Source organism: Coffea arabica, chromosome 6c (assembly GCF_036785885.1).
Source record: "Coffea arabica cultivar ET-39 chromosome 6c, Coffea Arabica ET-39 HiFi, whole genome shotgun sequence".
Taxonomy (NCBI): Eukaryota; Viridiplantae; Streptophyta; class Magnoliopsida; order Gentianales; family Rubiaceae; genus Coffea; species Coffea arabica.
This window is the reverse complement of record NC_092320.1, coordinates 21,686,034-21,699,719: the sequence shown is the minus strand read 5'-3', so window position 1 is coordinate 21,699,719 and position 13,686 is coordinate 21,686,034. Positions and strand designations below refer to the sequence as shown.

At 35.7% G+C, this 13,686-nt stretch overlaps 2 protein-coding genes across 2 annotated transcripts; one reads left to right on the top strand and one right to left on the bottom strand.

Moving 5' to 3' along the window:
- Positions 1 to 8,378: 8,378 nt before the first annotated feature.
- LOC113692291 (anthocyanidin 3-O-glucosyltransferase 2-like) lies at positions 8,379 to 10,052 on the top strand. The gene has a single exon (XM_027210684.2). It carries the CDS (start codon positions 8,546 to 8,548, stop codon positions 9,962 to 9,964), a length of 1,419 nt encoding a protein of 472 aa, XP_027066485.1. The 5' UTR covers positions 8,379 to 8,545; the 3' UTR covers positions 9,965 to 10,052.
- Positions 10,053 to 11,498: 1,446 nt separating this feature from the next.
- Positions 11,499 to 13,477, bottom strand: LOC113692135 (UDP-glycosyltransferase 71K1-like). The gene has a single exon (XM_027210506.2). It carries the CDS (start codon positions 13,001 to 13,003, stop codon positions 11,576 to 11,578), a length of 1,428 nt encoding a protein of 475 aa, XP_027066307.1. The 5' UTR covers positions 13,004 to 13,477; the 3' UTR covers positions 11,499 to 11,575.
- Between the last annotated feature and the right edge of the window lie 209 nt (positions 13,478 to 13,686).

The window sequence follows — 13,686 nt, the reverse complement described above, 5'->3', positions numbered from 1 at the left end:
ACATGAACAAAGCGAAAGACTAGAATAATTTTGTCACATAATTATAAATCTGCAGATTCAAGGAAGTTTCTTCAGCTCCTTTTAAAAAAAAAAAAAAAAAAAAATCCTTTTGCCCCCTTTATCAATTAGCTTTGTTTATTTTAGTTCCTTCTCTGTCCATGTTATTGTCACATTTGTGTTTAAACCATATTACAACTGCTTGCATATGCCTGAACTTGTGTTTTTCTTCAAGCTCATGTCCTGGAGTTCCTTTTTTCTTTTTTTAGTGCAAAAGATTGAACTTTCATTAACAATCAGCGGTAAAGCTTCATAGAAGAGGAGAGCATCTTCAATGTGCATGAGAAATCACTATTACTATATATACCCTCAAAAATCAAGAGAGTAAAAGGGAAACATAAGAAGGAAAGACTTTAGCTGAAGGTAACTAGCGTCTGAAACAGCTTTCATCTAAACCCCACTCAAGGGCCATTTCCCATTTCACCTTCTGGAGTCCTATATTCCAGCTATCTTACCAAAGATAAGTACTTTTACCATTTCTGATTTTCACTGGTATCCAAGAGCAAACTAAGGGCCTCAATTGGAAAACTTTTCTCCATTCCCATGAACAGTCCATTGGTATTTTTACTCCCAAATCTCTGACTCCTTAACATAATAGAGTGAATCCATAGCACCAACAAGGAATTTTTCTCTGACAGATGTTCCCCATGAGCTTGATAATCAAACACATGTTCCACTGCCCTCCATCCTTGATCCCTAGCCCTCCTTCCTTCAAAGGTTTACAAATATCTGCCCAACTGACCTTGGAAAAATAATGTGATTTTATTTCCCAGACCATAGAAAAAAAAAAAAGAGACAATATGCTCCCCATCTTCTTCGCAACAGCCCTATGAAGCAAAAAGGCACTAGTCCACTGCAAGTAAATTCCAGTGAGAACAGAAATGGTAAACTGGACTCTATTGACTACCATGAGACCTTTGCTCCAGTATTAAAACTTACTTTTATATGTTTCTTGCTTGCTGTTGCTACCATCAAAAATTAGCCTCTTTACCAATTAGATGTGAACAATGTGTTTTTGCATGGTGATTATAGGACGAAGTTCACATGCCACGTACTCCAAGCTTTGTTGAACTAGTGGTGGCGTTTACACCACTAGTTTTCTAAATTCTCTTCAGCTTTACAAAATCCAGGTTTCACTCAATCCTTAACTGATTAATCCTTGTTCACCTCGAAGCGAGGTGCTCTTATAACTTTGTTCTTGTTTATGTTCATGATTTTACTATTACCAGAAATGATTATGCCTCAGTTGAGAAGCTGACATTTAAATCATTAATTTCGTATCAAGGATTTGATTTCTTTCATCTTTTTCTTTGGTCTTGAGGTTAGTCGAGATAATAAGAAAATTTTCCTTCGTCAAAAGAGATATACATGCTCTTGATATTCTTCCAGATGCTAGCATTACTGGGTGCAAAATTGCTGCTTTTCTGATCCTGATCTCATCGCATACTAATCGGAAGGCTTATCTACTCACCATCGCACATCTAGACATTACATTTGCCGTGAATCATCTTAGACAATTTATGCACTAGCCCTATGAAAACCACTTAATATTGCTGTATCTTTGAGAATCCTAAGCTATATCAGAGAGATACATTGGGGTACTAGTCTCTAGCACTTCTACATTCTAGTTTGCCAGATTTTGTGATGCTGATTGGGGTGCATTTCTTATAATTGATCGCTTGAGTACAGACTATATTGTATTCCTTGGTGGTAGCCCAATGTCATAGCACGTAAAGAACAAATACATCTCTGCAAATAATACATCTCTTTTGTGATAATCAAGCAGCATTACACATCACCGCCATTAATCCATTTTACAATGAGTGCACCAAGGACATCGAGTTGGATAACCATACGGAAAAAATTCAGGCCAAGCAGTTAGTTACTTGACATGTCTCTGCTTCGAGTGTGTTTGATAAAACTGAAGTCTGAAAATTGAAACATGAAATCTGAATTCTAAAGTCTGAATCTATTAATTTATTAAATTGTTAAGTATTAAATCTAATACATTTGAGTATATATTATATTCAATAATAAGTGAATAAATTATCATTTATTTTGGGAGCAAGTTTTGTCTAGAAAATTCAAAAGTTCAATTTTTTGCTATCAACGATCTGAATATATTAAAATTTGAATCTGTTAAATTTAAGTGATAAATCGAGTTATCAAACAAGACCTTAGTGTCAACGAGCTCGGTGACATTTTCATCAAGGCAATAGGATGCGATGCTTTCCTTGGTCTCATTCGCAAGCTGGGAGTTTTGGATCCTTCCTCCCTAGTAGAGTTTTAAAAGACGTTTCTAGGGCAAATTCAATGGTGAGGCACAAATGTCTCGGGGTGATTGAATGTGGGGGCAAGCGTTGTTGGGCATTTCGGGCATTTGGGATTTCTTTTTATTTTTATTGTAAATTTTTTTTAAGTTTAAACTTTGATTTGGGCCTATTCTTTCTTCTTATCTTTGTTTCTTGTCTTTATTATTGTTTAGTAATTTCGAAGATTCGATTTGTTTTTCTCTTTGGGAATTATTTAGGGAAAATGTAAAATAGAAACATGCATGACTTTGTTTCCTATATATATTTTTTTCATTTCCTTTGATCCCAAGATATAGTTATTTTTTGCTAACATGACTCTCAATGACTAACGTATGAGTTAGAGTTGTATTTGTTGTGTTATGAATTTACTTATTAGATAAGAATAATGATTTAGTAATTTTTCTTCATTTTATCATTTTTTTGTAATTATAAGAAGTATATTATATGTGTGTGTGTAATTTTTATAGTATTAATTGTATTTTTATATTTGTAATTATTTTTTTTTGTCAGCAACGATACATTTGTATAACCTACTCTATTCTAATCTAGGGGGAGGGGGAGCCTAAGGAGGCTGTTGTAGGAGCTAATGGGTATACAGGGCCAACTAGACCAAGAAAGTGTTATGACACAACCCTTAGATTGTTTTCGCTGCTGTGAGGTTTGAACCCTCACCAGCAGCGAAATTATTTAAAAAGTCCAAATTTGCAAAGCAACTTGAGCAGACATAAAATGCCCTATCTTCGCCTTTTAAAACATTGATCTCCAACTTGAGGAGCATATTGTAGATATTAAGATTCTTATCTTGATTATATTCTAATAGCAATTAGTGGTTTGATGTAGCTGAAACGATGAAATCTGATGTAGCTAAAATCTTTGGAGAATAAAAAGTATATTTTGTATATTCTATGTTAAATTGTAAGTTGTAATAGACGACGAAAAAAAAATATATATCATGCTTCCATTTTTTTTTTTCAAAATCACTTGCAATGTCCAATAATCAATAATGAACTTTTTGAAGAAAAAAGAATTAAGTTCCATCTTTTGCTTGTATGAAATGAATACTCAAAAGCGTGGTTAACTGGAAAGAGAATTAGGTTTCCTTGCAACTTATTCTGTATGGTATAAAATATCAATACCGAATTTTAAAAATTTGGCCAAATCTTGGACGCGAACTTTTCCAAATGATTGCTTAAACCCCTTAATCCCTCCTTCCCAAGTCATGTCATGATTGAAAGTTACTTTAATCAATTAAATATTGGAATCCAATGTAATTAGATTTGAATTTGGTGGCAAATCACTTGCAATGTCCAAAAACCATCAATGGACTGTTGTTAGAAGGAAAGAGAAGTAAGTTCCATTTTTGCTTCTGTGAAGTGGAATAGAAGTGAATAACAGAAAGCGTGGTTAATTGGTTCTGCTCATCCCATATAAACGATGTGGTTTTTCACCTTGAAATTTATAATCAACTACATTATTTGTAACTAAACTTTTTGCCCCATAAATATATGATGTTTGGCCCTTTTACGTAAATATTGGATATCCAGCCCTCCTTCTACACATACTAATTGATTTGGCTCATGATACACATAAAAGCGAGCTTGACTTAATCCTCTTTTTTTTTTTTTACTTTTCCTATACACATATATAACAAGAAGCAATTTTACTTAGGGATAGCAATTGGGGGTGGGTGTCCGCAAGGGACTAATGGAGCGGGTTGTTGATTGGGAGGTGGGGGGGAGGGGGGAATTTTTTCCCCGGTTTAGAAATGGGCTAACGATATTATTAGTTGTATATATTATATAATGTATTATATAATGGATATTAGTATATGCAATATAATTGATATTATTAATTATACATGTCTACTAATAAAAATTATTAATTAGTTATACTAAATTTACTAATACATTTATACTAAATTTCTAATTACACTTAATACAATAACATATTTTCTCAAAAAAAAAAGCACAATAATAACTTAGCGATTGTATTTGTGTCAAAGGTGAAAATTTAAGGTTGTGTTTGGATTGCATTTTCCGTCATTTTTCATGGAAAAATTACTGTAGCGATTTGATATATGTGAGGGAAAAAGGTAATAGGAAAATGTGATCACGGAAAACGATAATATTTTCCGACGAAAACCTTCAATCCAAGCAAAACCTAACTATTTTAATTAGATTTGTTTCATTATGTTGGATTATATTCGAATAACTTTTGTTTAATTATTTTTATAAGTTTTAATTGTAAAATTATAATAAATAATAAATTGATGATGTATTGATATTTAAGTACATAATTATTAGTTAAAATTTAATTATAATAAATTTTTATTAGAGGGAAGCGGGAATGGGCCGGGCGGGGCAGGGGGATCCCTAGTTTCTACTTGCGCTACATTGGATATTTGGTGGGTCTTCTTACACAATCATTTACTTGCCCTTCTGGAGTGGTGTGGCCCATTTTGTCTCCCAGTGGTTTTAGCTTTTTGCTTGCTTTTGTATTTGGATAGGTTGTGTTCGAGATAGATTTGGACTATTCTACACAAAAATCATCCCATCTTTTTTTTTCCTAATTTTTTTAGTGTATATGGAAGCTTCGAATCTCTCACCCGAAACCTCGAAATCTCTCACTTAATTTTTTTTTTTTTTCATATCATCCTACCCATCTCCCAAAAATCATCCCACCTGTTAGACTCTTTCTTGATTTAAATTTAATGAAGCTATATCAGTGGAACCATCGCAGAAAAGCAAGCCAAATTTTTGATAACTGAAAACAAGCAAAAGAGCTAAACAATCAATTAAAGATAGGAAGCTAATAAATAGTTGTAACTATTGAGTCCTTGTCTACCTTCGAATTATGTAACTGTACCCATATATTCTCCTTATTCCTTCATAACTTCTAAGAATTGGTATAATGGTTTGTACCAATGCATTGGCAAAGTGGTGCAAAAAGGTATCGATGAGAAGGGGATAAGACACGTTAGCACAAGCAAAATTGGAGGTTGTTTTTGGTCTTGCAAAGACAACTGAAATTGAAAGTGATAGTGGGTTCCAACTTTACCTTCCCGTGATGCACGTCTGCTTGTTAATCAGGTTGCCGGTAAATAAATTTTTTCTTCAATTTCCTTTTTACTGTTTTATTATTACTTTATACTTACTTGTTCCCACAATTTTAGACTTGTTAGTCGCTACAATTGCTTTGACCTTCAGCTCAATACTTGTGTCAGTCTAATACCAATTAGTGGTACAAATCACTGTACCATTTTGAAGAAGTTTTGTGACAGGTTGTTGAGTCTGCACAATAATAAATACCTTTTCAAACAAAAGATAATTTCTGTAGATAGTGATAAGAAGAGTCGAATCCACGGAGATATTTGTCTTTTTTGAAATTCAAACTAACAAGGGGGAGTTGCTTTCTAAAAAATGGTGATAATTAAACGGTTCAAATAAAAATAAATAACTAACTAAAAGTTAAATGACAATTTATTAAACCCGAATTAATGATAACAAAGTTCTAGCCAAGAAATAATTTCAGCAATGGTTCACCTAATTGATCATCGATACAAAAATAATTCCAATTATTAACTGATAAATATGTTATAACTGCCAAACAAGCGATGACAATCAACTCCTCCTTACTGTGTCGATGATTAAGGTATGATCGTTAATCACTACTCTAATCAAGAAACAATCTTAGGTACGATCGTAGAATTTAGTTCCCCAATTGCCTTACATATTAGAGGAGTCCTATTCTAACAAAATAACAATTTAATCCTCCTTTCTATTTATGACTTCAGTCTGACCATCCGGTTGAGGATGACTAGAAGTAGAAAATAACAATTTAGTTCCCAACCTACCCTACAAAGATTTTCAAAAATAACTCAAGAATTTAACATCCCTATCAGACACTATAAGTTCTAGGTATACCATAGAAACGAACAATTTCTCTAAAGAACAAATCAATAATGTGAAAGGCATCATCTGTTTTGTGATATGCAATAAAGTGAGTCATCTTGGAAAACCTATCTATTACAACAAAGATAGAATCATGTTCATGTTTAGACCGGGGTAAACCAAACACAAAATTCATAGAAATATCAACCCAAAGTTGGTTAGGTATAGGCAAGGGAGTATACAAACCGTTAGGGTTAACCGTTGATTTAACTTTATGGCACACTCCACACCTTCCAATGAACCTCTCCACCTCCTTACACATGTGCGGCCAATGAAAATATTCCTGCAAAATAACTAAAGTTTTGGAAACACCAAAATGTCTTATTAAACCACCACCATGTGACTTCCTGATGAGTAAGCCACGTATTGAGCCACGAGGAATGCATAACTTAGTGAGATAAAACAAGAACCCATCATGCACATAGAATTTCTCAAATTTGGACTTCCCACAATTCGCATAGGCATGCGAAAAATCCACATTATCCTTATACAATTCTTTCATAAGCTCAAACCCTAGAACTTTGTGAATGCAACCCATCGAGCATGCCTTTGCTCAGTTTTTGTTGTCCCTTTAGGTGTTTGAGAGATTCATGGTCAGTTATGATAATGAACTCCCTTGCACGTAGATAGTGCTGCCAAGTCTCCAATGTGCGTGCTAGGGCATTCAACTCCTTGTCATAAGTTGAGTAGTTGAGAGCCGCTTCATTTAACTTTTTCATTGAAGTAAGCAATTGATTTTCCTCCTTGCATAAGTACGGGTCCAACACCTTCACCTGATGCATCGCATTCCCCACAATTGCCACATTAAATGTGGATTTGTTTCAAAAAATTTAGGCGGGTGCGTAGTATACCCGTTTGGTCCGGTGGTAGTTCAGTCCCCTCTGGGTTATACCTAGATCTCCTTAGGTCCACCTCTCCCCCTAGTGTGCAGGATAGATTAGGATATACTACAGTTGTCATCTCCAAAAAAAAAAAAAAATACAAGGACAATTGACAAGGACCGTGTGTTTGCATATCTCAAACTAATCATCATAAACCTGACACAAATTATTATCAAGAAGGCCGTTTTAAAAAACAAAGTGCCAATATTAATACATCTAGAAAGGGTCTGACCAAAACAAATAAAACTCATACGACTAAATCGTGTAAATGAAATCAAGTTAGTTGGGAGATCAAACTATTTATTTTGCATGGTATGCAGCACATTTTGCCCTGTGGTGGAGCCAGAAAAAATCCTAAATAGGATAAAAGCAACTTTAAAATATTTTACCTACTTTTTTCTAATATAAAACTCATACGACTAAATCGTGTAAATGAAATCAAGTTAGTTAGGGAGATCAAACTATTTATTTTGCATGGTATGCAGCACATTTTGCCCTGTGGTGGAGCCAGAAAAAATCCTAAATAGGATAAAAGCAACTTTAAAATATTTTACCTACTTTTTTCTAATATAAAACTCATACGACTAAATCGTGTAAATGAAATCAAGTTAGTTAGGGAGATCAAACTATTTATTTTGCATGGTATGCAGCACATTTTGCCCTGTGGTGGAGCCAGAAAAAATCCTAAATAGGATAAAAGCAACTTTAAAATATTTTACCTACTTTTTTCTAATTTTTTAAGCGAAAAAAAAATATTCATCAACAAGTATAAATGATGCATATATTCCATGAAAAATATAAAAAAAATAAACTCAAAATTATTAATATAATAATTTTATTTCAAAAAGCAAACTAAACTATTTACAATTACTCACAACGAATTTTCATATTTTGATAATGGTTTACAACCTTCTCATTTTGAACTTTACGAAATATATTTTTCTCAATGTAAGTAATTAAATAATCATTCATCCAAATATCTTTCATTCTATTTCGTAATCGATTTTTTACTATATTTATAATTGAAAAGTCCCTCTCTACGGTAACTGTAACAAAGTAAAATCAAAGCCAACTTTTGAAACATATAAATCAATAGATATATAAAATTTCAGAGGACACACTTGAAATTATATTAAAACTCTATGAATACTGTAGAGATTTATGGAGGGCAGTGCGAGCCTGTGCCCCAACCGTAGATCCGCCGCTGCTTGGGTCCCTCTGTTAAGCTGTTTATGCATTTTAAAAACTGAGGTTTGAATACCAAAGGAAACTTCCACACGTATAAAGCCTCTGCCAGGCATAATTCCATATATAGCAACAAAGGAAAAACTTTAAAAACACAAAGATGAAGAAGAAACAGCTTGTTTTTGTTCCAGCACCAGTCAGAGGCCACCTAATATCCACAGTTGAGTTCTCAAAGCGCTTAACTCAACGAGATGATCTGCTCTCAATATTTGTTCTAGTCATAAGGCATCCTCATGGCCAAAGCTTGGAGTCATACACTCAACAAGTGGCTGCTTCAAACACTAGTATTCAATTCATCAACATACCTCGTGTAGATCAACATCTACCAGAGTTCTTGGGCTCCCCAGAGCATGGTTTTACTCGCTATTTGGAAAGCCATAAATCCCATGTCAAAAACGCAATAGTCGACCAATCCGAGTCCTTTACTTCTCTTGCGGGGATAGTTGTTGATCTATTTTGTACATCAATGATTGATGTAGCAAATGAGCTTGGCGTTCCTTCATATGTGTACTTCACCTCCAGCGCTGCCTTTCTTGGCTTCATGCTTTATCTTCCAATTCACTATAACCAAAATGGAAGAGAATTCGAGACTTCAAATCCTGATGCAATCATTCCAACGTACTCTCACCCGGTGCCTTCAAGTGTAATGCCTTCTTTTGCATTTAACAAGGTTGGTGGTTATTCGTCAATCCTAAAACATGCTATGAAGTTCAAAGAGACGAAAGGAATCATCATAAACACCTTTTCTGAATTGGAACCACATGCGGTGAGTCAATTGAAATTCGACAACGAAACGCCACCAATTTACACAGTTGGACCCTTGCTCGGCCCGGAGGGTGAAACTCTAAAGCCAGACTGCGAAAGGATAATGAAATGGCTAGATGTTCAACCTCCATCATCAGTTGTGTTTCTCTGTTTTGGAAGCAGGGGTACTTTTGAGCCTGACCAGTTAGCAGAGATGGCAATTGCAATCGAGCAGAGTGGCTACAGATTCTTGTGGTCTGTCCGGTCGCCTGGATCAAAGGACTTCACAAAACCTCCAGGTGAATATTCCAGTTTTTCTGGAATATTGCCGGAAGGTTTCTTGGAACGTACCGAAAATCGAGGAATGGTGTGCGGTTGGGCACCACAGCTGGAGGTGCTGGCTCATGAAGCAGTTGGGGGTTTTGTTTCTCATTGCGGCTGGAATTCCACACTGGAAAGCTTGTGGCATGGGGTGCCTATTGCAACATGGCCTCTCTACGCTGAGCAGCAAATTTGTGCGTTTGAACTGGTAAGCGAATTGGAGTTAGCAGTGGACTTGAAAATGGATTATCGAATGGAAAATGCAGAGAATCTTGTGAAGGCTGAGGAAATAGAGAAGGCTATCAGATGTTTGATGGACACTGAAAATCCAATCAGAAAGAGAGTTAGAGAAATGAAAGAGATGAGCAGAAAGGTCGTTGAAGATGAGGGTTCTTCATTCATCTCACTTGGACGCTTGATTGAAGATATCCATGTCAACAAAGCAAAAGCCTAGAATCATTTTTCATTCATCTGTAAACTCATATTTTTACTATTTCCTTATGCTTGAATTGAATGCTTTTGTTATACTTTTTCATTTTTCATATGCTTTGTTCAATGCTTTTGTGTACTTGGTTGTTCATATTTATCCTTAAGTTTTGAGAATTATAAGTAGTTTCTCGGTAATTATTCTTGCAACTTATTATGGTATAAAATATCAACAACAAATTTTAAAAGTTTGATCAAATCTTAGACATGCAGATAACTGCTTGAACGCCCCTTAATCCCTTCTTCCCAAGTCATGTCATGATTGAAAGTTACTTCAATCAATTAAATATTGGAATCTAATGTAATTAGATTAGAATTCGGTGGCAAATCACTTGCAATGTCCAATAACCAATATAATGGACTGTTAGAAGGGAGGAGAAGTTCGTTCCATTTTTGCTTCTGTGAAATGAATAACTGAAAGCGTGGTCAATTGGTTCTCCTCATCCCATATATACGATGTGGTTTTTCACCTTGAAATTTAGAATCAACTACACATTATTTGTCAACTAAACATTTTTCCCCATGAATATATGAAGTTTGGGCCTTCAAAATAAATTGTATAGTTCTGTCATTGTACACGTAAATATTGGATATTCGCCCTCCTCGTAACACACGCTAATTGGTTTGGCTTATGATACACGTAAAAGCGTGCTTGACCAAATCCTCATCGTTTTCACTTTTCCTACATGTATAACAAGACGCAATTTCACTGTTGAATTTTTTTGCTAAAGTGGAATTCGAACTGCTGACGTCAGATATATTAATATATCGCAGCTGACCTCCCCACTAGGGGCATCCAAACAAATCGAGTGAATTGGTTATGTTTGGATTAGTTTATTTTTTAAATATAATGTTATAATAATATATAAATAAAAATAATTTTTAAAAAATTTTTTATATACACTATTATAATAAAATATTTTTAAAACACATAAAAAATAATTAATCGCAACCGAGTTACATTAAAGTGGTATGCATTACTTGATTCCATGAATTCCATTCAACGCATCAATCAAGTGTGACGCACAAGATTTTGTCGCAGCCGGCTCTCCTTGACTTTTTGTAATAAAGAGAAGATGTTTTCTTTGATTTCCACTATACGTTTTAAACTAGATCAGGTCTAGCTAAGAAGACATTATTATTATTACTATGAAGGATGAATAAAAGAATAGACTCCATGACCTATAAGCTTGTGCCTGCGTGCTACTTCTTTTGCAGTTATTCTGAATTACGTTGGGAGGAAAGAAAAGCAAAGTCAGGACAAATCAAGCTTTAGTGATCAGAGAAATAGCAGGGTCAAGAAGCTGAGGGAACCATAGTCCCGGATGTGGCAACAAGAAGTCAGCAAAAACAGGCCTTACTTGGAATTGGAGACACAGCTAGGATGGATACCTCCAAACACTTATATATTCAAGCACAAGGAAGCAGTGCTAACATGAATTTAATCACAAATGTGACAATACGATCGATTAAGAAAGACTAGAATAAACAAAGCAAATTGATTTTGGGAAATAGGAGCAGCTGAAGAAACTTCCCTTAATCTGCTGATAACATGATCATGTGGCGGAAATGATTCTATCTATGCCTTATTTGCTTTGTTGATATGGATATCTTCAATCAAGCGTCCAACTGAGATGAATGAAGAGCCCCCATTTTGAATGGCCTTTCTACTCATTTCTTTCATTTCTTTAACTCTCCCTCTGATTGGATTTTCAGAGTCCATCAAGCATCTGATAGCTTTCTCTATTTCCTCAGCCATTACAAGATTCTTTGCATTTTCCGTTCGATAATCCAACTTCAATTCCAGAGCTAGTTCCAATTCTCTGACCAATTCAAATGCATTAATTTGTTGCTCAGCATAAAGAGGCCATGTTGCAACAGGCACCCCATACCACAGGCTTTCCAGGGTGGAATTCCAGCCACAGTGCGATACAAATCCACCAACTGCTTCATGAGCCAGCACCTCCATCTGCGGTGCCCAACCACACAGCAATCCCCGATTTTCAGTACGTTCCAAGAAACCTTCTGGAAGTACGTCAGACAAATTGGAATATTCACCCATCCTTTTTGTGGGGTCATCCTTGAATGGGGGCGACCTGACAGCCCACAAGAATCTGTATCCACTCCGCTCGATTGCAATTGCCATCTCTGCTAACTGGTCAGGCTCAAAACTACCCATGCTTCCAAAACAGAGGAATACCACTGATGATGGAGGCTGGTCATCTAGCCATTTCATTATCCTTTCGCAGTCTGAGTCTTGCCTTTTGCCCTCCTGGTCGAGCAAGGGTCCGACTGTGTAAATTGGTGGTGTTTCACTGTCGGATATCAATTGATGCACAGCATGAGGTTCTAATTCTGCAAACGTGTTTACGATGATTCCTTTTGTCTCTTTAAACCTTGTAGTATGTTTCACGAATGAGGCATAACCACCATACTTGTTAAATGCAAAAGAAGGCACAACATTTGTAGGGACAGGGTGAGAATAAGCTGGAATGATCGAATCAGAATCCGAAGTCTCGAATTCTCTTCCATATTGGTTATAGTGAATTGGGAGATAAAGCATGAAGCCGAGAAAGGCAGCGCTAGAGGTGAAGAACACATAGGAAGGAACACCGAGCTCGTTTGCTAATTCAATCATTGAACTACAGAATAGATCAACCACTATTCCGGCAAGAGAAGTATATGGTTCTGATACTAGGTCGACTATTGCTTTTTTGACATGGGATTTATGGCTTTCCATGAGAAGAGAAATATAGTTTTCCCGGGACTTCAACGACTCTGCTGAAGGTGGATCTGCTTGAGGGATGTTGATGAATTGAATACCAGTGTTTGAATTAGCCACTCCTTGAGTGTACGACTCCATTTTGCTGGCAGAGATTGAGCTTATAACTAGAACAACTATTGATAGCCGGTCATCTCTTTCAGTCAAGCGCTTTGAGAACTCAACTGTGGATACCAAGTGACCTATGCCTGGTGATGGAACAAAAACAAGCTGTGTTTTTTCCATGTTTGTAGCTTAGAAACTGATCAGTTTTTCTTCGAATCTACTGGTATGCTTCTGACTTCTCCCTGGTAGAAGCTTTATGTGTGGACGTTTCCAACCACTTGACAAAGAGACAACGATGTGATACTATTTTGTGTAGGAATATCTGAATTCATAGACCGAATTCAATGTTTTAAGACCCAGATCGGAGAGTGAAACAGAAGAGTTTCCGGATTGCGGTTCAACCGGTGCAAAGGTTTTATTTTTTTTTTTAAATATTAGTATTATTAAAAAATTGTTTGTGGAGGCTTTGTCCCACATCGGAGTTCGGGGGGTTTGGGGTGAATTTATTAGTTTCCTGTGAGACCTCAAAAGATCTGGCTTTTGGGGTTCTCACGGGATTCAGGGTTAGTAAAAACATGTCGAAAAGTCTTTGGGCTTTGGTTAAGAGTATTATTAAAAAATTAGTAAAATTCAGTTGAAACTCGCCGGTTTTTATCAAGCCAACCCGTTCTTAATTGGATTTGACGATTCAATTAAATTTTTGAATTAATCGTTAAATTGGACCGAAAGCATGATGTAATTATAGTCCAATCAGTTGAATCGACTAGTCCAGCTCCATGTTCAAAACATTGAAATGGATATGTTTGATGCTAGAATCTACCTATGAGACAAAAATGTGAAGTAATGTCTGTGGCCCATTAGGC